The 26624-nt window shown below is 39.1% G+C and overlaps 1 protein-coding gene across 1 annotated transcript in view; it reads right to left on the bottom strand.

Moving 5' to 3' along the window:
- Window positions 1-1296: 1296 nt before the first annotated feature.
- Window positions 1297-26624, bottom strand: part of LOC108640540 (centromere protein J-like) — a 43307-nt gene continuing 17979 nt past the window's right edge. Inside the window, exons 4-17 of the mRNA XM_018077350.2 lie at window positions 24503-24641; window positions 22682-22790; window positions 20394-21810; window positions 19108-19228; window positions 15215-15380; window positions 7639-7794; window positions 6701-6815; window positions 6171-6277; window positions 4824-4916; window positions 3839-3979; window positions 3037-3148; window positions 2577-2697; window positions 1698-1861; window positions 1297-1370 (exon numbers count right to left, since the gene is read on the bottom strand). Coding sequence (XP_017932839.2) covers window positions 1297-1370; window positions 1698-1861; window positions 2577-2697; window positions 3037-3148; window positions 3839-3979; window positions 4824-4916; window positions 6171-6277; window positions 6701-6815; window positions 7639-7794; window positions 15215-15380; window positions 19108-19228; window positions 20394-21810; window positions 22682-22790; window positions 24503-24641 — 3035 coding nt within the window. The remainder of the gene's footprint in view (window positions 1371-1697; window positions 1862-2576; window positions 2698-3036; window positions 3149-3838; window positions 3980-4823; window positions 4917-6170; window positions 6278-6700; window positions 6816-7638; window positions 7795-15214; window positions 15381-19107; window positions 19229-20393; window positions 21811-22681; window positions 22791-24502; window positions 24642-26624) is intronic.

The following is a 26624-nucleotide window of genomic DNA, read 5'->3' as shown; positions in this document are numbered from 1 at the left end:
CAGATGACTAACTAAATGTTGTGTATTGTTTTAATTAATAAAGTCTTAATAAATGTAAACCAAACTCTTAAAGTCCTCATATTTTTATTTCTGTGGATAAGACCTAGTACCATAGCTTTACAATGAAACCACACTCATGTGGAATGAGAAGATAAGAGCAACTGGTGTTGCTCAGCTGATTGCAGACAACACACATCTTTTCTTTTAAAGATTTATGTTATTCTTATGCTGCATTCTTTAACACTTGCCGCAAATAACATCAACTTATAAACTGGCTATATCTACACATCATATCTTCACACCTCATACTCCACTGACCACTAAGTCCACCAGCTTGTCTCAGGTCAGCAGACAGCTGTGTTTCTGTCCATGTCATCCCTCTATCCCAGATCTCTTTCTCCTTTGGTTTTCCTGTCTCCAATTTTTCTGTCACCAGTTGCAGCAACTTCATCCTAAAAGAGGTGCCTTTCACATAACCAAATACTTCAGTTATTATGACCTTCCCCACCAGCTAAAAGCTGCAAACAAAGACTGTTTTCTAAATTATTACAGAAACAAAAAGAATGTCAGCATTTTAACTGGAGAACAGGGACCTTTTGTTAGAGGAATTCATGGGAATAAAAACAATGTTGCTTTATAAAACATTGGTATCATATATTTAGTTTCCCAGCCAAACTGAAAACATTAACCACATTCACTTTTTTATGATGCCTAATTGAGAAAAAAATCAACATATGTTTGTTTCGCTCAGCGTAAGGAAGAACAAACTGAAATTCTTAGTGAAACACATGGAAAAGAATGATATCTTGGATTTATTTTGATTAGAGTTTCCTTTTACAAAACAAATAAAATATGCTGTGAAAAGCTGAAAAGGAGAGTTACACAGCAGTAAAGAGAAAACAATGCAATTTTATCATTACACCAGTCGATATCAAACTGCATGGATGCTCATAGCATCATAATTAAATTGATAAACTGAAGTATGTGTATGATCAACATCAGCAATGCTCCTTGCTCTTTCTTTCATAGATACTCTGTAATTTGAATGGTGATTTGTTAATCGTCTGAGTCCCTGAAAACTAAAGAGAAGGTAGAGCAATTCTATAATATTGCTATGAAAACGTATTTGTTGTTACAGGAATTTGGGGGGCATAAGGAGATAATTGGGCATCTCAATCAATGGGCAGGTAAATGAGCTGAGCTCCTCAAGAGAAATGTTTCAGTGATTTCAAAAACTTCGCTTCCCTGGAAGTGTTCAAGGCCAGGTTGGATTGGGCTTTGAGCAATCTGCTCTAGTCAGCGCAGGGCAGCACTGAACTGTATGCTTGAGGCTCTTATGCCATGGTCCAGAATTGTAGTCACTTTCACAACTAAGTGGCAGAAAAACAAGGGAAATTGTGATCAGTACCATAAAATAAACACTTCAATGAGAAGTACTGTGGGCATTTATTTTAATGTTGCATACACAAAGAGCACATGACCACATCCCATTCAAGTCTCACTCAAGAGACATTACATTCAGGTAAGGTTATTCCAATCTAAGCCAGTCACTCAGCCAAAGTAATTTTCAGCCTTACAGATCCATCCAGTCCTTTTCACAAGTTAAATCTTGCTAACAGTTCTGACCTGCTACAGTGGTTGAGCTACAGTGCAGCCCTTTGCGGGGAAGAATTACTTCTTATCTAGGATGAGATTACCCTCCTCATCTTTGATTTGAACTCGTCCAGTGGAGTACTTGGTTTCCCGTCTGCCGTTGCAGTACACAGTTTTCACGGTGCCATCTGGGTACTCCCGCCTCTTGAACTGTGCAGTGTGAATCTCCTTCTGGCCATTACTGAATATCACTATTTTATCTCCATTCCTGAAAGAAATAGCAATGAATGCAGTGATGAGAAGGCACTGTCTTTGTTAACCTGTCTCACTGAGCTGTCTAATGTGACTCAAAGAAAGCAGAAAATAATGTCAGAATTAACACAGGATGGCATTAGAGATCTTATCTCACAAAAAGATTTCAATACATAGTATAATAGCTAAGGGAGATTTGCGTTTTACATGACTTCATGGAGGGATCTCAAGGCTTTTTGCAGGCAGAAAATCTATTTTACAACAGGAACCTTTCGAAGCCCAGAAGAGGCACAAATGAAAGATTCCTGTTTTTCTCATGTTGCATGGAGGAATAGAGAGACAATACATGAAATGCCTTGCCTGAGATTAGAAAGGGAGCCAAATGGGTAAGAATACAGCTTAGGAGCCCTCACCGTGAGTCCTTTAGCACCTACATTTTTAACACAGACAACTGGTGATCTCCCAGCAACTCTGGCCAGTGTAAAGTTACAAGGAACCAAATGAGGAATATTTCACAGTCACTTTGCCAGTGACAAATGATCATCTATCACTCAAGGTGGAAGTGAACAGTTTTCAGTGCTACATTGTAGCAAAACCTTTGCTATCTTAAAAATCCTTTCTCCTTTCATCTAGAAATTTCCTAGCTATGCCAAACCCAGCCACAGTTCTAAATGTCAGTATCATTGGGTGTGTGTCCAATGCCTGGTTCCTGTCATTTATACAAGACTTACTTTTCTACTTTTACTACTGTGCCATCTGGGAAAAAAGTTTCCTTCAGTCCGTCACTATAGAGGCACTTCACTGTGTGATCTGGGAACACAATTTCTTGTGTGCCATCAGGATAATGTTTTTCTGTGGAAAAGAAGATGTAAGAAGTCTATCTAGTATTCTTTCATGCTTCTGTACACACAGCTAGGTCAGGATTTTTTTGGATATCGCAGTGAGGATGGAAATTATATGCAGAGTACAGCTAAAGAAATTAAAGAATCACATAAACAGATAATCAAAATTAGAAGAGTTACATTTATATTCCATTACTATACTTGCTCTGTAGGAGGAAACTGAGCAGTGAAGTGATGGAATATACTGGAAGTGAAATGCAAAGACACTGTTAAATGGCAAGAAAATATTTAATCTCTTGGAGTCAGAACGCAGACCACACTTTCATAGTAGAAATAAATCTGCACATACCGTTCACGCTTATGAGCTCTTGCATACCTATCTGATTATTAGGGAACTGCAGCACCTTCAGACCATCTGGATAAGCAGTGTGGGTTGTCTGTGCATCTGCATAATAATAAATCTGGAAGGAGAGTGAAGTGGTAGCAGTATGTTCACAATATTTGCATAAGCAGATTCAACCATAACAATGTGCTTAAAAATAAGCCATCTTTAAAAAGTCATTTCAAGGTCGTTTTCTGCATCTGCCATCCATAAAAGTATCTGTGTTCACATTGCTGTTCCTTCCTCTCATTCACTCTCCTCCTCATGACTGTGTCTAGATGACACTATTTTCATCTCTGTGGCATACAGAGATAGAGTGCATACATGAAAGTCATCCTCCTATTTCTTTGCTTTGGATCTCATCCATGAACTATTAATTTAAAATAGCCCTACTGCTACCAAGGCCTCACTTATTTCCACTCTAGCTCACATACTTATTAACTACTTATATTTATATAATGCCAAGAGGAATTAGCTACTCTACAAATGAATAAAAACAAGTCCTTGCTTCAGACAGCTGCTTCTGCCCCTTGCCTTGTTCAGTCTCCTGCTTGGCCAACCACATATTTTTTTCCTTCTTTGACTGTTACCTTCGTGCCTTTCCACTTTTGTCCTTGTAGATGAAGAAGTTTCACTGCTCAGGGTTGTTAAACCAACACCCTTCCTTATCAACTTCTCTCAGAATTAATAGATCAAGATAAATGATAGGACCTTGTTGGAAAATCAATTAATCATTTTATTTTCCACAAAGAAAAAAAAAGTTACACACCACTCTCTGATCTGGCATGATCTTCTTTACATCTCCATTGGAAAAGCTAATTGTTGTTGTCCTTTTATCAACACTAATCTCTTTTCTAGTACCATTGCGGAAAGTGAGGATTCCACGTCCATCGGTAAGCACCTCTTCTACCTTCAAACACATAAAGCATCTAATTGAAGTCAAAGGAAATGAGCAGCATTGCACTGCCTTCCAATTAAACTGGAGTTTGAAGTAAGTAATTCTATGCCTTTATATTTCAGAAGTTATCGCTGCAGAACAGGCCTTATTTTTTTTTTTCATTTGTGTATAAAGGGAGCCAAAAGAAATTTTCTTTTCACAAGATGAACTTACTTGCATCACATATCCCAAATTCTCACCCTATTGCCTTGTTTTTCTGTTAAGGGAGGTAAGGTACGCAGCCCTGTGGCAATAGGGATGCCAGTCAGGTTTTTCCTTGACCAACTTCAGTGAATTATTGTCTGGACTCATTTCATATATGCTTGTGCATCTTCCACACAGGTGACTTGAGAGACCCTGCTTCTGGATTATGTGAGCCAAAACGATTTAATTGCTGTATTAACACAGAGTGCTGACAAGATAAGTTAACAATCGTTGTTTTCCAAATAATCCTGTATGGACATTCAGTACTACAGAATTAATTGTGGCTGCATGCAGAAAGCTGAAAAATTGCTCAAAACTTCTTAACAGCAGACAATAATGCCACCAGTGTGCTCTTCTACAGACAATACACTGGTCAGAGAAGGTTTCATACCCAGCACAGCCTCTGGTTAATCAGTTTCCCTGGTATTACTATGGCAGCTGGTTCTGTTCACCATATATCAAATCCTACAATATAATTCATTTGAAGTCCAAAAAAGAAGACAACCAGAAGATGCACTATAGCTTTGCCATTTAGTTCCAACAATCAGAATATCCACAAAAAGGGAATGCCTCCCAACCAAAAAAAAAAAACAAAAATCCTATTTTCTCTTACCTTTCCATCACAATACTCTATTTTTTCCTGCACCTCTTCCTCACTCTTTCTTCTTTCTTGATTCAACATTGACCTTCCAGATAATTTTGGAGGCTATGTTATGAAAACATCACAGTCAGTGTTATACAAACATATATGTTTTAAAAATATTTTCATTAATTTTAATCAACAGTGCAAACCCCATGTTTACTTTCACACATGCAGAGGAAAGATGCCCTTCTTTTAGGTATTGCCTTGTCTTTGCAATGAATTTTTATGTTTTAGTTGTAGCTAGAAATTTTGCACATTAACTCAAATTATCTTCAGTTTGCACAGCTAAAGGTAGCAAAAAGGAAGTCCAAAAATGAAGTGACAAGAGTGCATTCTGGCAAAATTACACGGTACAAAATGGAGAAAATAAACACAAGAACAGAGAGGAGAACTATCTCTGAATATTGGGTTACTGATTTACAAAGAAAGGTACCTATATAAGCTAGAGCCACTCTTCCAAAACAAATTACGTGGCCTTTAGCTCTTAGGTAATGCTATCTATGTAGGTAGGGGCTATTCTGGATGTTGCAATTCCGATTTACCATTGCCATGAGTGCTCTTTGCAGTGTGGCAGCATAAAGGAGCCTTAAGTTAATCGGCATCTGGCACATAGCATCCAGGGCAGCTACCAGATGATGTTAATTACTTTTGAAGATGTGGTGAAATTTTGAATAACAGGATCCAAAGGAATAGGGAATACTGCTCCCCACAGGGCAATGATATGCTTCAGTAAATGGCTATAAACACCGTGCGTGTATGTGAGATACATTCCTAATGCTCTGTCCACTGCATAGCCTAGAAAGTGGGAATGGAGTGTTTTCCTTTCTTGGTATGTTTTATTTCTGTTGGAAATGGAAAGAAGGCATTTGCTGATCATGGAAGAACCAGAATCATAAGTAGCTCAAACCTTTTTTTCAGCATCCAGAAAAGCACAACTGTCTGTAAATACTTTGTTGTTATCTGCAGTTATGCCACTTCTCCTGTGTGTGGTCACTAAAGCCACTTTATTCTGAGGTTTTAGCAGCTTTTCTGTCTTTTTAAGAGTTTATTCTTCCAGAGACAAAATTAAAACGGTAACTAACAACATAAATCTATTAATATTCAACAGTTGTGCAGGACCACATTGATAAAGAAATCTAATCTATTATTTGAAAGCCATTACAATATTGTTTTAAAGACTGTACTTATATCATGAGTAGATGAAAGAAAATAAAGCCAGGAGAGTATTTTTCTGAATGGAAGCTAGCATGCTGTATATGAAAACTAAGACCACAGACTAACTGAAATTCTATTTTATAGAGTTACATGGTGGAATACCTCTCTTTCTTCGTTGTTATTGCAGGGTACAAAGCTGCAAGTGTCATTGCTATGGTTATGTGAGAGGGACATGTCTTCTGAGCTATCTGAAACTGGCAAAGGCATGCCTGTAAGAAAAAGCAAAGTAAAAGGGGTCATTGAAAGCATATGCAAATTGCTGAATCACATTTTCATACCTATCTCAGGTTTTTTAAAGATGTCTCAGAGTCTGGTAACACATTGCTTCTTACACTGATAATATTTGCTAACATTTTTCCATCCTTCCAAAGGTGCTTTTTCCTGGACCAAAATGAAGTGCAGTCCACATCCATTCTCCCGCCTTTAAACTTCCAGGAAAACAAACTCAGTAAGTAAGCAGCTGAGAGCACAGTTTGCTCTCCCCTCTTGTAAAATACAAATTTGATAATTCTTCTAAGAATAATAGGAGTGTTTTAGTGATAACATCCTCTGCAAGTCAAGAGTTAAAGACCAGCGTCTCCAAGTCATTTGCAGACCATTTTAAGCAGGTAGAAAGTTTCCACATATCTTACCTTTTACACAGGAAGATGAGTTAGGCTCCTTGAAAAGACCAGTTACATGTGAGACAGCTCCAGGTGATTTTCTACTATCTGTTTTTCCTCCAGTAGGAGAGGGCTGATGTACAACCTGAAGAAAAATAGAGAGGGCCTGGCCTACAGTCATGCTTCACTGTAAGATGGGAGTTGTCACTGACATGGCCAGAGTGCACTTCCCCTTCCTAGAAGTTTAGCTGTCTGTGTTTGGGTATTGTGCATGGGTCTAACCTTAGTTCAGACTATTGTGGAGAAAGGAAGGTGGAAGAACTGGAAGAAGTGTCAGACAATACCATGCCCACCACCCTGCCCACTGCTTCCCATCTCTTGGTTTGGGAAGTCCATCTCATGGACTTCATTTGGTCCATGTTAGTTTGCATTGCAGTTGTCTGTACCTGGCCATGCACCTCATTGATCCAAATGCCAGCCCTGACCCACAGGATGAATTCCCTTCATGACCCCAGACCTGTCTCATCACTATAGGTTTTGACAATTGGGATTTTGGTCTAACTCACACTTCCATCCCCAGCCTGCCCTCCTTCCTGTCTGCGTCTGCGGGATGGGCACTGCCCTGTTGGATTCCATGAGCTCCTGATGGTCCAAACCCCTGGCCTTCCTGGGAGCCACTGGCCCATACAATGCCCCAATGCTTGGTGCATGTGATCAACTCTGAACTTTTTCTGAGGCAAGAGGGGCAGGTTTCAAAGCATTCACCCACACTCTGGCCTGCAGGTATCTGAATAGCTCAGAGAGACTGTATGAACAGTCTCTAAGATAATTTCTGACAAAAAAACCTTCAGCTCCAGGGAAAGAAGACCAAGCAGCAGCTGTATGGGGATCAGGTGTTGATATAGCTTCTGAACAATTCTATAAAAAGCAAATAAAGGCGGTTTAAATAGATCTTGCTATTGACTTACTTTTTCTGGTTCTAAAGGCGTCAGTTTTCCCTGATTAAGTGTTCTCCTGCTAGTTGGTGTGCTTCTATCAATGGAGCAGTTAGATGGTTTCTTTTCTTGATGTTCTTTTGTCACTGATCTCAAAGGATGAGCTCTTTGCACAGAACTATCTGTTGCCTAAAAAGTTTGAATATATTTTTATTAAGTTAATATAGACGGGTTCATATAGCAATACAACAGGTGCATCACTAAGCAGTTAAAACTTCAGGAAATTATTTATTTGTGTATGTGGGCATACCCACAGAGACACATGCAAACACACACAAACACACACACACATGTTTTATACATAACTCTGTCTTGGGGTCTTATTTTGCTTTGCACTATGGAATAATGGACAGGGTTAAAAGTTAAAGGAGAATAAGAATTACAGAGGAGAACCAGCTGCTGCTTCCTGGATGATGGTCACGATGCTCCACAAAGGTTCCCCAAATAGTGATAAACACATGGTATAGAGAATGCAATGGAGAGGGGAGTGATGTGAAGGCACTGTGACCTCCCTCCACAAACATCCTGCAGGAAGCGGAACATGGTGATACTTCAGCCATGACATATCTGTCTACCAAGGAAGACAGATGCCAAGGACAACTACCCAGTTGAGGACCTATGACTAGATTCACTCAAACTCCACCTAAACCTAAAGAAATAGTATAAAAGGAAGTTGGAAATGAGGAGAAATCTGAGAAAGATTTCCACTGAAACTGCTGGGATCAGCTGAGAAGTCAAACCTGTCTTCCCTCCCCCCCGTTCAGGGATGCCTGTTGGGTGAGTAACTATTCTATGTGTGCTGACTGTTGCTTTTAAGGACTAGAGCTCACTTTTGCTCCAGAATATATTGTTTTGTATTACAGTTTGTTCTTGTGCTTGCTGTATAGTATTATTAGATTGCTTTAAATACATTTTTGCAGATAGACCATATCACCGACGACCATGAACCTTATTAACTTGTCACAGTTTGTATTAATAAAGAGTGTTATTCCATAAACTATTAGTGTGAGTCCTTTATAAGATACTGACAGTTTGCTAGCAGCAGAATAACATGTGGGAAGACCTGCTGAGGGGTTTTCCCTTACACTGTTATATGGCAGTCTCCGAAAAAGGGCAATCAAATTACCCTGATCTTGTGAATCTGTTTGTTGAAAGGCTCCTGTGCAGGGTACCTGACAGACTGGGTGAAACATATGTGATTTCATTTTCCCTGGGGCACTAACAGACAAATAAATCTCTGTGGGCTGAGAAAATCTCCCGACTCTAGGAGTCAGGCATATCCCCTCCTTTTCATGCGATACATTTCTGTTCTTAAATACGTTATCACAGAGGCGTTACTATCACTCCTGACTGGCTTGGCCTTGGCCAGCAGCAGGAAGCCCGTCCTGGAGCCGGCTGGCATTGGCTCCACAGGACAGGAGAAGCTTCTGGCAGCTTCTAACAGAAACCATCCCTGTACCCTCCCCCTCCTCCCCCCCTTACCAAAACCCAGCCACAGAAACCCACTATATATGCACGCATATCTTCTCCAAATCCTAGAACCATAGAATTGTTTAGGTTGGAAAAGACTCTAAGATCATCAGTTCCAACCAATAACCCAGCACTGTCAGGTCTGCCACTAAACCGTGTCCCAAAGTACACACGTTTTTTGAACAGTGCCAAGGATGGTGATTCCACCACTTCCCTGTTCAGTCTGTTCCAATGCCTGACCACCCTTCTGTTGCTCAAGGTTATCTCATTCACTTTGATATGTTCCCATTCACTTTTATATGTTCCTATGCACAGTTTTTCAGTCCTGGACAGAAATAGTATGATAATTTGTTTCATATCTATCCAAAATTCAGAATTGTCCAGATTTACAGGATCTGTGAGGAAAAGCATCCACTTGCCATCAAAACAGCTCAAATACAAAGAAAATACAAGTGAGTCACCACATTCAAATCTATCTCTACGACACAGATTTTGGCCTTCTGTTTAATATTCCATTTACCTGAGCCTTAAATTCTGGCTTCAAGTAATTAACAGCCACCCTATTCAGTCTAAAGCCTTTTTGTGCCATCAGATTAGATAAAGAGCATGTGTCTCTGTCAAACATTTTAGAGTTCACTCAGGACATCTGGGCCCTATGCCTACCAGTCTAGTTCATGGTTGTGCTGGATTCCAGTTGGATTGGATCCAGTGCTGGCTAGATGGTGAAAGCTCAGATAACAGCGAGCCCAAAAGTCTGCTGTCCTCAACTTCCCCCTTCTCAAAACTGTTGCTGAAGCCATAATTTTATTGCACGTGGCTGTGTGCCACAGGAGGAAAACGAACTCACTGGATCTTAGGGAATCTCTATGTAGAATAAATGTTTCTGTTTTTAACTCACTTTGCAAAAATTCTTGAGATGTTCAGATGAAACAAACTCCTTCATGCTTTGAAAATTTCCAGAGTAAGCTACCAAAGATAGTTTTTTTACTTTACTGGCTACTGTAACTGAAGATGGTATATTGAATATTATTTGTTTAACTAGTAATTCTGTCCACCGTAGCACAGAAGAATGGAGAGATTCCAGCTGTAGACATCAGTGTAGAACACATGGAACAATTTTTTGCAGCTAAACCCTCTATTTTCTGACTCATGAACAACACATAACTGCTTAGAAATAGTCTTGAAGGCAGGTATCCTCTTTGAAGCTACTGTTTCACACATGACTGATTCTGATCTTTTAAGCATATTCAGTTTAAAGTTATTCTTACCATTGTCTCTTTTCATATCTGGCATCATATAGAATTCACTAGAGTAGCTGTCTAGTGACTTCCAAAACACATGCTATCATGCTCACTACAGTGGAATAGTTGCCTCCCCTCTCACCTGACATCTTTTACATTTTATTTCAGTTCCTAGACAGGCAGAGTGCAGGGTGTGCTGGCCAATCTAAGTTTTACTTTAGCCAGTGGAAATTTTCAGTAGGTAGGAGGAATTTCAGAGTGACTGTTCACTTGAATAAAGCACAGATTTCAACTAAATGTGAGCAAAATTAAGAAAGGAGCTTTGTGTAATAATCAAGGTGCTTATTATAGAAGCAAGAAATACAAAGCCAAGAGAAAGAAAAGCATGACGAGATATTTAAATATCTATATTCTAAACAATGACGTGTGAGAAATATGGAAAGCTGGCTGTGGAGGAGCAGTCATGAACATACCAGCCAGAAACAAGCATCTCATTTGACATACTGAGTTAACTTGTCATAACTTGTAAAAAGCTAAGTAATTTTCCCACTGACATTAACAGGGAGGCCACTAGTACATATTGGCAAGTAAAGCCTTGAATGTCAAAATACTAGATTTATGGTTTGCTGAGGCAAGGTACAAAGATTACTTGTAAAACAAGTCTGTAAAGTAGTAGGTGCAAAGAAGTCAGAGCATAGCTGAAAACAACAGGCAATTCAGTTTTCTCTAGAAAAGGAAAAAAAATGTTTTTCCTAATGCAAAATCAGAAGAAAAACTGCAAACAAAGTTATGTAGAATGAGAGCACAACCTGACTGCAAGAAAATGTGAACATACTTATACACCCTTCCATTTGCAGAAATTTGGATTCCAAAGAATATTCTCTTAAGTACATATTTGAAACTGTGGAAAAGTGACTGCCGGGAATAGGAATGCATACTTTGCTACTCACATCTCTAATTAAGTGTCTTTGCAAACATGTCTTCAGCCCCATGTGAGAGGTGCTGCGGCTTTTGCGATTATCTCTCCATGAACTTTCTTCCTGTTTGGATGAAGATGCTGTCCCTTGCAGAATAGCTTCTGCAACCTAGTGGAGAATTTGTTATAAATATATAATTTTAAGTTCAAGGTACAACTAGTAGAATAAAACAACATTCAAAGCCATCTGGCTTTCTGCTGTAAGAAAAATTATGATATTTAAACACAATTAATGAAATTCCACATGATGTTCTGTTAGGGACCAAAACTCTCCAGTATCAGAAAAAATCTTTGTAGATGCCATCCTAGCATCTTAATAGACAGCATCCTAATGTTATTCTCACACAACAAAAGTATTCAGTGGCTTGAGTAGAAGCCCTATATCACCAAATACCCAAAAGCAATAGAAATAAATCAGAAATCTGGCCTACAACACAAATCAATTAGCTTTTTCTTATCCTTGCTTTTATTGGAATTTTTATATATTTTCATTCTGTACCTGTGACTTATTTTTTTTCTGACCTTTGAAATCTATAAAAGGATGAGTCATATGAGCAGGTATGTTTGGGAAAATTAAAAATAAAGTGAAGTATCTCTTCAAATGACATTTTCAATGGATCTTAATAGTGTTAGGTGAAAAATCTCATTAACAAGTACATTAAAATCAAATAAAAAGAGAGCCCAAAACTTGTTCACTCCATAAAGCAAAGGACAGGTTAATTGGTGGTTCTAACATCTTTTGAAGATACATTACTAGAAATTAGATTTGAAAATTAGGGAAAAGCTTAGTAGTAAATAGCTCAATTTTATTTTCTTCTAGGTTCAGCCATTCTGTGGAAGAGTAGGATTCATCTCACCAGACTGTACCACCTAGAAGATAATTATTTGTTCTAGTTGCCTTGACACACATAGGATGAGTGATCCATCAAAGCATGTATTTGTCTCCCTTGAATACACAAGGAAATTAAATTACCCACTTAAACCAAATTTCTGTCTTTTGAATTCTAGTCTGAACCATTTAATTTCACCAAGACTTGCTGTCTGCTGTGTAAGAAGTGGGCAACTTTAACTTCCTTTAACTCTCTTACAAGAAGTTATTCAGTTATATAGTAAGGTAACAAGTAACCCTACAAGTATGCTAAACAAGGGGGATACTGAAAAAAAAAATTACAAGGAGTATATTTACAAAGCATATATTTTAACATGGCTTACTATAGAACTGACTTTCCCCCTTCAGGCTAAGCATGGGAGGAATGGAGGACCAGTATTCACACATGACAGGTCCAAAATAAAACTACTCCTGAATTTTTCTTTTTCAGACAGTATTAAGCAGATAATATCTTCCAGTACCGGGGTATCTGATTTTCTGTCCAAAAAATTCGCAGCTTTTGAGGTTTTTTCTGCTTTCCATCTCTGATGTTCTGAAATTCTGAGCTCATCTCGAAGCATCATGTTCTGCCTGGTCAGCAGCTCAACCTGGTCTCTCAGCTTGCTGTAGGCAGCATGCCAGCAGGACTCACTTCTCTTGAACTCCTCCTGCAGTCCGGCAATCTGCTGTTTTAGTACCTATCAGTAAAAAAAAAATGTGTTCCATCTCATTGCCTGCTCTGAACTAGGCATGCCCACCTTACACATCCAGAAAGAAACATGGAGTCTTTTGTTCTGCTTAAAGGTGTACACTATAAAGATCTGCAATAAAAAGAAGAATATATTTGAAATTATTTCATAAAAGCCAATAAACAAACAAACCCCCCCAAAATAGTAAAAAATCCCACTGCCCTCTGAACTCCTATATTGTTACAAAGTGAGCTGAGAAAAGTCTGTGCTGTGTGAAAAAAAAACAGGAAATACAAACTAATCATGCAAACAATCATCATTAAATGTAAATGTCTTTCAAAAAAGGATAGAATACAAGATATATTTTAATAACAAAAATGTCAGTTCAGATCTTCATGTGGTGACAAAGTATAGTTAAAATGCTTCTTACAAACAGCAGAGGATTGCAAAGACAATTTTCAAGAGAGTTGAAAATGAAAGTAATGAAATTTGGAGAGGACTTTTCCATATAAATCCATCTCCATCAATTTTCCCTCGTCCTTTCTTCCCTTGCCCATGCTGATGCAAACACTGAGTCCTCTTCCTTAAGGACACTCATGCTGGATATTGTAAATGGAATATTGGCGGAGGCAAGATAGAAATTTGCAGTTTGCCCTGCAGTCAACCAATTTTCATATGCAATCCTTTCCTGCTTCCCTTGCACTTGTGTGTCTGCCCATTTACTTCCTAGTCACCATTCTTTCTTTGTTGTGAGCTCCCTGCTCTGAATTTGGCACATCATCAGCCATTTCCAAGAAGCAGCAGACTCAGAACTTGAGAATCACACAGATAAGTGACTCAGAAAGTGTTTTGGGTTTGTTTTGTGGAAAATTAAATTTTTGAACCTACACTCATTATGTTATCAGATCAGCACAAAAGATTAAAACAATTCTATCAGACTTCATCCCTAGGGCTAGACCTAGTCAGGAAACACAGTTATTCCCTGGCAGAAATGCTACCATTTTTTTTTAAATCCCGAGTGGAAAGAAAGCTGATATTTTAAAATATTTTGCGGAGAGGACATTCAAAATATTTTTATTCAAAATACTAAAATAACCTCACTGAAACCTTTCCTGTTGTAAATGTTACTTCCAGAGAAATGTGGAACATAAGCAGAGAAAACATTAACTATGTGTATAGTACAAAAATAAGTATTTCAAAAATGTACAAATGAAAAATAAAGAAGGTACAGAAAGTTTGAACAAAGTACTATCTTGGCAGTTTTAATCGTTCACAGAATCACAGAATATGCCGAATTGAAAGAGGCCCACAAAGATCATCGAGTCCAACCCTTAGCCCTGAACAGGACCATCCCTAAGAGTCACACTATGTGCCTGAGAGTGTTCTGAAACATTTCTGGTTAAGAAAATAATTGAAGTTGTCAGTTTGCTGTCAAATATATCAGTTTGGTTTAGACATCCTTTTGCAGCAGAACATTGTTCCAGACATTTCTGAGCATTACCACTGCCTACTGTTCTCTCCTATAAAAATATAGCTTTTAGCTGCCCCAACTCCTTTATTTGTTTCACATAGCTCACCATTTTTTTCTCTCTTTATCAGTGACTCTCCTAGAAAATTGCCCCTTAAGTCATATTATGTCTAGCTGGTTTTAATAGGGAGAATGGCCACAGATAATTGGAGATGACTTTATCACTGGGAAGGCTGAAACAGAGGATTCAAACAGATAGAATCCCCTAAAGGAACTTAGAAGAAACTGTAATAAATGATTCAGGGATGTTATTAGGCAGGTTAGACTGTTAGACATAGAGCTAGATATCACAAAAATACCTCAAAGTCAAAGATCAGGATAGTTTAAGGAAAAAAATTAACACTCACCTCAGGGATGAGAATAGAGAATGATGGCCATTAACTCTGTTGCACTTGGCACAATTGGTCCTAATATCAACAAGATGCAAAGCCCACTATGGTAGGAGTTGGAAATCTTTCAAGAGTCAGCTCAGCTGGGCAAATCAGTACAAGGAAGTATAAGGAACATGCAAACCTCCCAGCCTTTCTTAAGAAATGGAAGGCACAACCTATTTTTTTTCTTATATAAAGAATAAGGGATGTACATTTAAAATAAAAACCAAAAAAAGTCCTATTAACATCAAAAATCCTCACTGTACACACAACTGTCCTCAAGACGTGGCATGAATAATTTGCCATGTGGGGCAAATGGAAGGATTCAGTTACAACCATAAGATGTCTGAATGCAAGGATACTAATTGATATAAATTGCATATTTATTTTACAGAAGACAGCTTACTTGTATTTCTTCTGATTTCACATTTTCTTCAGTGACTCTAGCTGTTCTTCTGAACTTGCTCTGGGCAATTTTTCCTTTCTGCAGTGAGTGAGTTTGATCTCTATTGTGTTCCAAGGTGTGAGTCAGCTCCTGGCTCCTGACAGTCTTGGGCTGGTCTATCCGTGTTCTGTTCAGAAGGTAAACAAAGAGTATGAAGCTGGCATACAAGACTGTAATGAAGGACGTTATTAGACGTACCTTCTTCGGGCATGATTTTTGGAGGGCTTGGGCATGTCCCTTATATGCTGGTACTGCTGGAAGTGGTAAGAAGTTATCAGCACTTGTCAAAGGTACTTCCTCACTGGGAACACTCATGCATGCATTCAGCTATAAAATTTATTCTATTTAGCAGCTGGAAACAATCCTAATTGAAATTTTTGACAACGTAATGACCATGAACTTAGAGGCTTTTAAATACATTTTCTATTCAGACAGATATTAAGGAAGACCTGCAGAAGGCACAACTTGTTCCCTGTCATTGCATGTGTGAAGCACTGCATCATGCAAGGCTGGGGACTAAGCTGTATTTCCAGCAGCCCAGTCATTACTACAAATCAGATTAGCCATGGACCTGAATGAAAGGGGATAAGGTACTTCACTTTCCACAGGTAAATACACTCCAAGAGTTAAATGTGGGAGTTCAGCACACAGAAGAGATTTTGCCTTTGAACTTACTGTCTCAAGGCATGAGTGATCTGGAAGTACACTTAAAAGCTCAACAAGAGGGGACAGTACAAATCTTTACATATCCTCAAACAGAGTTTATATGACTGATCTAACTGCTTAGTTCATTTTTAATATGAGGTCACTTGGTCTGTTCAGCCTGGAGAAGAGGAGACTGAGCGGAGACTTCATTGCAGCCTACAACTTCATCATGAGGGGAAGAGGAGGGGCAGACACTGATCTCTTCTCTGTAGTGACCAGTGACAGGACCCAAGGGAATGACCTGAAGTTGTGTCAGATGAGGTTTAGATTGGATATTAGGAAAAGGTTCTTCACCCAGAGGGCGGTTGGGCACTGGAACAGGCTCCCCAGTGAAATGATCACAGCACCAAGCCCGACAGAGGTCAAGAAGAATTTGGATAATATTCTCAGGCACAAGGTGTGACTCTCAGGGATGTTCCTGTGCAGGGCTAAGAGTTGGACTTAATGATTCTCGTGGGTCCCTTCCAACTCAGCATATTCTGTGATTCTGTAACTCATTTGTTATCTTCCTGCTAACAAATAAAGTGAGCTCCCAGCTCACTTCATGACCTACAGCCACCATCTGTCCATCACTATTACTTGAAAAGCAACGCAAATTACAGGAGGCAGCCATGACCTCATGTTTCCCTCTCATTAATGCAGTTTAACACCTCAGGAGCAAAATACAAAAGTTCTCAAAGATACTAAGAGAAAAAACAACTCCCCATATCCTACTGCTCTTTATAATGCATTACCTAATTTTTTTTGTTGTTTTCTATTCTAAATAAGCCTGACTGATATTCTAGTTAAAGGCATGCTAAAGAAAGCCTCAGCAATAGTCAATAGAAGTATTAATTCCCCTCAAATTAATCCAATTAAAATAGCAAATAGAGCCCCTGTGTGATTATGTCCAGCCTGCCACTGTTCCATATCCAGACTAGTAACTCTGAAATACAATGTACCAGAAGAAAAGCAAGATACGTGTGTAACATTTTCCTCTGAAGACTGAATAGTGCAGTTTTAAGTCAAGGCTAGAAAACAGATCCTGACCTGAGGTAATGTAATAACCAATAACACCAGGAGCACTCAAAATACTTCTTTGGAGGTTCTGACAAACAGTTCATACCCCAGCTATAAATTGTAAATAGGAGATAGGTCCAGAACACAGAGAGAAAATACATTAAAAAAGGCTAAACACTTTATGCAAACTCAAATTCTTGCTTTCATCCCAGGCACACCTCTGCATGAGGCACATCACAGCAAGTTGTCTGTGAGGCAGAAACACACATTAAGCAAAAGCCTTTTTTTCCAAGAAAAAGTTTTTCAGTCAAAAGCAGGTGGGAAAAAATAAACCAATCACGTTGGTTACTGTTGTTGGTCCAGAAAGCATCCCGATTCCATTCTACAAGAAAATTGTGCATTAAAAATGGCAAATAAGCTGTCCTTGTTGAAGGAACAAAAAATAACCATCACTGAATAGTCTGGCTGATGCCAAACGCCATCAGCAGCTATTTCAGTGCTGCAGGGGTGGACCCCACGGGCTGATGCCTTGAGTGCTGTCCAGACTCCAATAGACACCAGATACACACAACATGCTATATCCCAACTGTTTTTACTCTCTTCCTCATGTTATTTCTGCCTGAAAAGGTCTGAAAACAAAGTACTTGGAAACAAAAGAACGGATAGTTTGGGCAGGTTCAGGCATGTCATGCTGCTCTCAAAAAGATTTTCATTGCTTCCAGTGAGCACAAGTTGTCAACGCAGCACAAGTCAACTGCTATCAATGTTGCAGTCATCTTGTGTTCCTAATAGGGAACTGATTCCTGATAGGGTTACTGATTTAAAAATACAAAGCAGATTTTGGGATTGCATAAATCACCACAGGGCCAACATAGCCAGGGAGGATAAGCTGCCTTTTGCAATTAGTTTTCTCTCTTAAATTAAAAAAAAAGAAAGAAAGAAAAAAGAAAAGATGTACACGTTGTACTAGGCTGACTAGGCTTGGATAAACATTTGTGTGGAAATGCTAGGGGCTACTATGGCTAATGACATGCATAAATCCATGGAAAGCTCTTTTAAAAACCTGCATTAATATGAGAAAATCAAAGTCATTTCACCTGTAAGGCAGCACTGTCAGCAGGCAAAGAATGCAGTGCTGGCAGAGTCTGGCACTGCAGTAATTCTGCACCAGTACATCACTCCAGAGTCAAAATTTACACTGGTAAAAGTAAAAGTAGCACTTAGTTTCATTAACAGTTCTATGAAATGCTAAATCTCGCAAATATTCACATCCAGAACACCTATCACAGTCAGCCAGATGTCATCTTCCAGTAGGTTTGCAAGGTCACAAGCAAGAAGGATCTTTAACGAAACCATTTTTTTTTTTAAGACGTTGAAAGTATTTTGCTAAAGACAGATATAGGAGGAAATGATACATACTGATAAATGTAATTCTATTTCCTTTTGCACTTATCCCATGGTCTCTGAAATTAGGAGGAATGGACAAGAAGATGTGAAAAATAATTTCTTACTTTGCATTATATATTAAAAAATCCAAATCAATAAATTATGTTAATTTCATACGAGTTAAGAACTAGGCTTGAAATGTAAAGAGGAAAAGAATCTTTTCTGTGTTTACAGTAGATGGTATCTAGTAATTTCTAACAGATTTCATCACATTAAAAATATGTATTTGATTTGATTGTAAGCAAGCTCAATTTTTATTAGAGGAATTGGCATTGCAAACCTCATAGTTTAAAAATTATTTATCACTGGGATTATGTGGCAAGAACTTATTTTTCTTCTCTGAAGAAGTAAACAAATACCAAACAAACTACAAACTAAAACCTTTTCAGCATTCAAAAATTATCTTGAGTTCTTACTGATTTCACTGTAACCTGAAGATATTCATCAGCTTATGAAAAGCATTTGGAGTTATTCGGCTTTAAGACCCAAACTGCACCAGTGATTTCAGAGCTGGCCTCCTTCAGTTAGGTGCTTTACTATGAATCTAGACAGCTAAATAAGTGTTTCAGTTATGAAACAATACAGATGCCCTTGAAAAGAAGACAACTGATAAGCAAGAATTTAGCAGCTTGATTTTAAGGACTGTAAAAGAAATATTTGTCTCACTGCACACACAAATCAACTGCTAGTGTATAGAGATTTACCTGTGAAAATGCATTGTTTTCTCATCATTTTCATTCACCACAGTCAGTGAAGGGGTTCCACTGTTATTACCAGTCTCTAATCCTCTGCTAAGGATGTTCTGGGTTTCTTCTGTAAAGAAATCTATGTTAGTACACAAAACTTTGTGAATATTTATGAACCCTCTCTGTGTATTTAAAACCACAGACTGCATAAGTGCAGTAAGTTTTATTGCTTAATCTATCAAAAAGAATTAATGTATCTTTGCTTAATTATGCAAGTATTCCATTCCCAGCATATCTCTTAGTAGTGCAACTCAAGCCCTACAAATCAAGAAAGTGAAACAAATTTGGGATATATTAGTGTTAGTAGCTGAATTCCTTTTCAGGAATGTGAATGCCAATGATAGTTCAACTTTAGTTTGAATGTAACCTTCAAAGAGGCCTCAGGAACCCTCTTTTGACATCAGTCTGACACGGAGTAGAGTGTGCTTACTAAATTGTGACAGAGCAATTGAGAACCATGAGAAGTGAATATTTCTGCCCTGGCGATTACTCAGGACAGGACAACTGATTTTGACTGATCCTACACAAAGAGACAGCTAATGGGTTTGGGATGAGTAGTCAATGTGGGGGAAGTCCTTCAGTGGAAACTAAGAGAGAAGTCAAGAAACTGTTTAATAAAAGGACTAAATCCTGCTTAAGCATGTTGCAATTTCATTGCCAGAAGTAAGATCACTGGGCCAAAAAGCGAGAAATATTGGTTGACCAAAGAACTAGGGCCACATTCAGGGCAAACTGAGTGAAGAAGTTCTTAGGAAATCATAATTTGCCACCAATGCGAGGCTCTCCATATCTTAGGAGCAAAACTGCAAATTTGAGAAATTATTTTGCCCACTTTTTTAAAAATCATGTATTGTTTTCTCTGAGGAAATTAAATAAAGAATGTGAACATCTCAGTGTCAAGGAGTCAGTCATACCTAAGCGCCACAGAGAATTCTAGCAATGACTTCAAGGACTCACCGAACCTTTCACCCATCTCATGAGATCAAAAGTCTTTATCTGAAAGTGCACCTTAAACAACAGACTTAGGAAAAATTACTAGTGATGATGAAGAGCTAAGCAAAGCAAGGGGCTTGCAGATTTATCTCCTCCCTTTTCTCTTTTTTTTTTTTCCAGTTTAAATCTGAGAAATACTAACAAAGGAGGGTATATATCAAGGGAGTACAGGCAGAATGAGTCATAAATCCAAGAGAAATTTTCTTCCCCAGTGAAAAATAAATGTAAATAAAAACTTGGGTAGCTTTTACCTAATGTGTCCGTAAACAGTTTTTTCTGTAGTTCCTCCACTTCAGGGATTTCCTTAATCTTGAAAATAGGAATCTCATGAGCCACTCTCGAGGATGGTAGATGTAGGCTTTTAACACCACTGTCCCTATTCTCATTCTTTGATTCAGGCTTGTGCTCTCTTCTTTTCAGTCTTGTAAGATGAAATGGGGACTCCCGAAGAGAAGAGCGAGCCTTGCTCCCTTTCAGACAGACAGTCCCAGTACTAGAATCACTGCTGCTTGTGCTGCAGGAGAGATTTTGCTGTCCTGAGATTGCTTGAAGACCTTGTTTTCTTGGTGGTGATCTGCTGTACATTTTAGCAGACATTTTTTCTGTTCCACTGGACTCATCACTAGCATAGTGACCATCAGAGAGATCCAAATGTCTGTCAGTGTGATCTACTCTCTGAGTCACATGCTGGGAGGGATGCTGAACATGGTGAGATTTGGGATTATTGTCACTGTTGCAAGATGAGCAGTTTGACTCACAGGACAAAGACGCAACTTGCCACGTCGAGGCAACTGTTCCTTTCCTTTGCCACTTTTGCTGCAAAGCTGAGGATGACCCTCCCTTCTCCGCAGCCTCAGGTGAGTGACATGTAATTTTTATTATCTTGTCATTGACCATCTTAAACCCAGTATGGATTTGTCTTTCACTTTCTGAGTTCTGGTTCCCCAAAACAAGGTCCTGTGGGCATACCTGAACCCACTTCTGACCCCATGTGAATGCAGGGCCTCCACCGCACTCTGCCTCCTTGATGCAATCTGTTTCTAAATCCTGGAGTGGATAATGCCTTTGCAGGAATTCCAAGGGGGTTTTTGCTCCATCTATGAGGTGACCCTTCACAGGCTGATCCACCCTACCTAGGTCCTTTGTCAGGGTACTCTCCAAAGGTCTTCCATCAGTTCTGCCTGCTTGTCCTAGAGAATCCATATGATGAGTTTCTCTTTCCTCACCCACTTGTAGGTTCATTCCTGTCATTGTTTCAGGACATGGTTGCAGGATTTCAGGCCATCTTCTCTGGGATGAGTCAACAGGATTTTCCTTTGAGTCTTCGTCTGCCCCAAAGACTTCTTTTTCTTCTGCATTTCGCTCAACTACTTTTGCTTCACAGTCAGTCTTTATCTCCCACTCAGCTAAAGCACGGTCTGCTTTTTTTTCATGTGTATCCCTCCGTATGGAGTTACTGACCTGCAGATTTAACTGAGGGCATTCCCCCAGCTGCAGTATACCTGTGTTCACTTGGCCAGACTGGAAGAAATTATCCCAGTGATTCAACCCAGCTCTTCTGGAATGCTTGCTGTCTTCTTTTACAGTCTTCTCTTTAATTTTTTTGAACCTTGCCATGACTTCTTTTCGTTTCAGAGAAACCTTTAGAGATGTTATTTTTGCCTTGCTCTGGAAAAAAAAAAATTAAATCCTGAGAATCACAGTCTGAGAATCACTCTCCAGAAAGGAAGATATTCACCATAATTGAAAAAGATGAGATATCAGAAGTCTTAAAGACACTGGCTATGGGTAACTGAGTACATAAGAAATAGCCTTGAAACTATGGGGAAGGCATGAGAACTTTTAGAAGCAGTCACTATGTGATGCCTCCATTCATTCAGTAGTAGAGTAAAAGGGTTAAGATGGTGTTAAATGGCTACATGATAGAAGATGGTAAAAGTTCGGCCTTTCTTCATTTTCAAAGGAAGTTCAAGTGACACAGAAATATATAAATGCATCAGTTTGAGATGTTTTTGCCAGGGAGACATAAAGAAAATTCGAGTGATGTACATTCTTGAGATGTGCATCTTCCAACTCACCGAGCCTAACAAAACGCTGAGTCTGACACCTAGAGGTGTCAGGAATAAGCTCATCTCAAACCGCACGCACAGCGAAAAGCAGAACGGTGTTACTGAATTTGTCCCTGGTACAAAAACTGTATTTGGAAATGCACTCATTGTCACATTAGTAGCCCATGAGAGACCATTTATTATGGAAAAAAATAGCAGAATCAACTTTGATGTCTAATTTAGCTAAGTATCTTGAGACTCAGGCATGAACTATGACCCAGAAAATATGTGGAAAGAATCCAGTGGGAAACAGTAGGGGAATAGGATTGTGACAGGGTAATACAGGGTTTTTTTACTTTGGGGAAAAGTCTTCCAATATCATGTGAAAGAATAGTGGAAAATGTGTTACCACACCAAAACAGAACCCACACAATACCTAAGTCCATGAGAATTTGTCAAAACCCAAGTGAATGAACCAACGGCAACAATACCTGTTGCTCCTTGTGCTGTTTCTCTATGAGATGATTGTCTGCTTTAAGTTGCTCTTCAACAAATTTTTCAGAAGTCTTCTGTCTAATGCCGATTGCTGGTGTGACTGGCCTAGGCAAGTAACAAGAAGGTACTTATTTGTAAGGTTCTCCTATTAGTTTTCTTCTGATAATTCTTCTGCAGCTGATGTGGAGTTTAGAACTGTAAATGCTCTCTTCAATTTTATTAAACTGTGAAGAATGTTAGTAAAATCTCACTACTGTGTGAATCTAAGTCTCACTTTAAAACATCCTGTCTAGCCTAAGCATTAATTATACTTTTAGCAAGCTACATTTTTTGGTCTGGTATCAGTCTTTCCTTAAAAATAGACAATAGTTAAAAACAAAAATATTTCAGTCATTTCTCCAGACTAGAGCTAATGACAGTCAGAAAGAACTCACTATCTTTCTATAGAGTGGTTTGAATTAGATGGTGAAGGGTGATAGAGTAGAAAAAATAATATCTGTAACATTGTAGAGGGCCAAAATGAAGGCTGACTCAAAATGAAACATAATACAGCATATATGAACGTGTGAAATTGGAAATGGGCTTGAGCCTGAGTTTAGTCACTTACTAACAATTTCTGCTGAATATTAAAAAATTCTGTGTTTTCTGCTGGTTATGCAGCACATCACTGTTCTTTCTATACCCCACCTCTACCTAACACCACTGTACCATGGATAATCTTTTCATTTGTCAGTCTGTCTCTGTCTGTTATCATGCACCATAGACCAAAACTGTTGCTGAAGATGACTCAACATTAGACAATACTCATTTCAGGGAAGTTTGCTTCAAACCAACTATAGTCTGTTACCACAGTAAAAATGTCAAGAAGAACTGGAGTACATTCAGCTGGAGTAAATTCTGTACTTTAGTTTCATCCAGCTCATACCAACGACACAATGTGAACCAAAGCACAACAAGTAGGGGTGGCTGGGAGATAGACTTCCGAAGCTCATTGCTGATCCAAAAAGGTATATGTGGACAGGCCCATTTGTCCAAATGTGCTTACTGTCCTTCCACCTCTTCCCAGTCTTCTGATCTGGAGGTCCTTGTCTTCCTTCTCTGTCCAATTCCCACACTCATGACAATTACTCTCCATCTGTGCTTTCCTAGAAGTTGTCCACTTCTGTTTTATACTTGATCAAGCTTCAGTGTGCCAAAGACCTGCTGCTCCTATCTGCATCAGTCAAGGAAAGGTAACAACTCTACAAGCATTTCTTCCATCACCAATGCCAACCTACCCCTTTTTGCCTCATTGTGAGCACCCCCTCAGTGTCCTAGTACAGTTCCTTTTGCAATGCAGTGATGTACCAGATCAGAAAACTGATCCAAGTTAAATGTTACATTTCTCCTCTGTACAGATAATTTTAGCAAGGATTACTTTGCTGACTCGTTAACTATACAGGCATATAAAAAATGGTCTCAGCACAGCTGAAGAGGCAGAGGAAGGACAAGAATGAATGAGCTACCAACACATAATGATGGCTACCGCAGAAGTAATGGCACATCAGAGGATGTTATCCCTCCCTTTGCCTTACTTCTATCCTTTGAAGATCATACTTACAAAACTAGTTCATTTAAGTTGGCTAGACCAACATTCTATTACATAGAAGTAGATCAACTGACAGGCCTTAGACCTGTCCAGTTTCTGCCCATGCGTATCTGCCACTCTCAAGCAGAGGAAAGAACCATCATGTTGCAAATATAACACATACATTACATATACAATCAAGGAAAATATGTTTTTGTAGCTTGATGGACTGACTAAGATCATTTCTCACCTGTCTTCTATGCTTCCAGTCTTTATCTTCCCCTCTATGCCAAAGAGAGATGGGGAAATCTCCTCCTTTAGTTGTTCTCTTTGTTCTTCTTTGGCAGCAGAAAAAGCTTCAGAGAAACCTTCTTTTAACTGACTGCTATCTAAGCAGCAGAAAAAAGGTCAGTGTAAGCAAAGTCTTTACAAAATGAATAAATGAAAAATGAATATCATAAAATAATTAGAAATATTTGTATTTTCAGGAACATAGGCAAGGTTTTAATTTTTGAAAATATTTTACAGAATACAATTGAATTATGTAGGTGGAAGGATGTAATCTGTGAAAAAAAGAGGCTTCTCATCCTCAAGTCTAGTGCTGGAAACATGGAAAGGACAAATAGTATGTTTTGTGCTCCTTATCTCTAGAGATTTGTAATGCATGCTTAATGTGTTCACCACAGAATGTGGCAGTGTAGGCACTGCTAGACTGTACTGAATTATTTATGTATCTATAATTATGTGACTTGCAAACCAGTTCATTGAACAGTTTGACAGTCAGTATTTGTACACGAGACTTTCTAATCAGGCAGATTTGTGCATCTTCCTATTGAAGCTTATTGGGTATGTTCACCACAAGCAGCCGGTTTCCACTTCAATTAATTTTTTTTCTGAGTGTCACCTAGTGTTGAGTTTCTCCTTCAGGTCAAGCTAGGACTGACAACTGGAGCAGAAAGCCTTTATTTGCTCATTCATACTATGAACTGTTGCTGTAGGCAGGAACTATATAGCTCACTTAATCATATAAATGCAACCAGTGCTACTGAAGTCCTTTGCAGCATGCTGAAAGGACTTTCTGGTCCAACAGCAGGAATACAAAAGTTTTATATTCATCCCTCAGACTTTCTCAGTTATACACCAAACATCTCCAGTCTAATGGCAGACAAGCAGTGCACTTTCTGCAACTTGCTTGCCTGTCTTGCACCAGAATATGGCAGAGGGGTCAGAAGTGACACAGTAGGTTGACAGCAGCAAGGGATGCAGAACCCACATGTTCCTTCCCACAGTCTTAGGTATGGGGTTGTGCTGTCTCCAGAATGCTTTAATAAGGAGAGATGCCTAAGCTCTGTAATTTTCAACTTGTGCTTCCCCGTGCAAGGCAAGAACAATGTATCCAAGCAGCTGTTTAATTCACCTTTCTTTTCTTTTCTGTTCTCTTCTTGAGCATCTTGTCTGGAAAGGTTTTTTGTGGTACTCTCTGTAGACTGAAGCAGAGGCTCAGTGCTTATACCTTTAAATAAGAATGTAAAGTGTTATACAAACTATTGATATGCTTATGCTTGTGTTTCCAGCAATAAAAACCCACACAGCTGGATAATTGTCAGCTCAGCCTAGTCCTCAAGCACATATTCAACTGAAGAATATCTCAAAGACAACTGCGCTGACCAGCTTCCAGTGGGAAGTTACCCTGATGTACTAAGGCCTCTGCACCTTCAAGCCTTAGTTTTACACACGAGGCAGGTCAAAGTCAGCATTGCTTTAAAAAAAGGCAGTCATACCTCCCACTGTCCTAATATATTCCTGTTGTCCAGTCTTTTTCAATTTGTTTATCAACAACCTGGAGGAAGGGATAGAATGCACTCTAAGCAAAAATACTGCTGATACAAATCTGAGGAGGAGTGACTGATACACCTGAAGGCCGTGCTACCATTCAGAGGACCTTAATAGGCTGGAGAGTTGGGCATATAGAAACCCAATTGAGTTCAACAAAGGCAAGTGTAGGATATTGCACCTGGGGAGGAATAACCCCAAAATCAGTTGAGGTTGGGGGTTGACCACCTAGAGAGCAGCTCTGAAGGGACCTGGGAGTATTGGTGGATGACAAACTGACCATGAGCTGGCAGTGTGCCCTTGGGGACAGGAGTACCAATGGAATCCTGAGGTACATCAGGAAGTCTGGCCAGCAGGTTGATGGAGATGATCCTCCCCTTCTTTTCAGCCCTTGTGAGGCCACATCTGCAGTATTGTGTTCAGTTCTGGTTTTCACAGTTTAAGAAAGACAAGGAGCTACTGGAGAGGGTCCAGCAGAAGGCCACAAAGATGATTAGGGGTCTGAAGCATCTCTCTTATGAGGAGAGATTGCAGGAGAT

Source organism: Manacus vitellinus, unplaced genomic scaffold, assembly GCF_001715985.3.
Source record: "Manacus vitellinus isolate BGI_N305 unplaced genomic scaffold, ASM171598v3 scaffold_37_pilon, whole genome shotgun sequence".
Taxonomy (NCBI): domain Eukaryota; kingdom Metazoa; phylum Chordata; class Aves; order Passeriformes; family Pipridae; genus Manacus; species Manacus vitellinus.
This window is presented reverse-complemented; position numbering and strand designations above follow the sequence as displayed.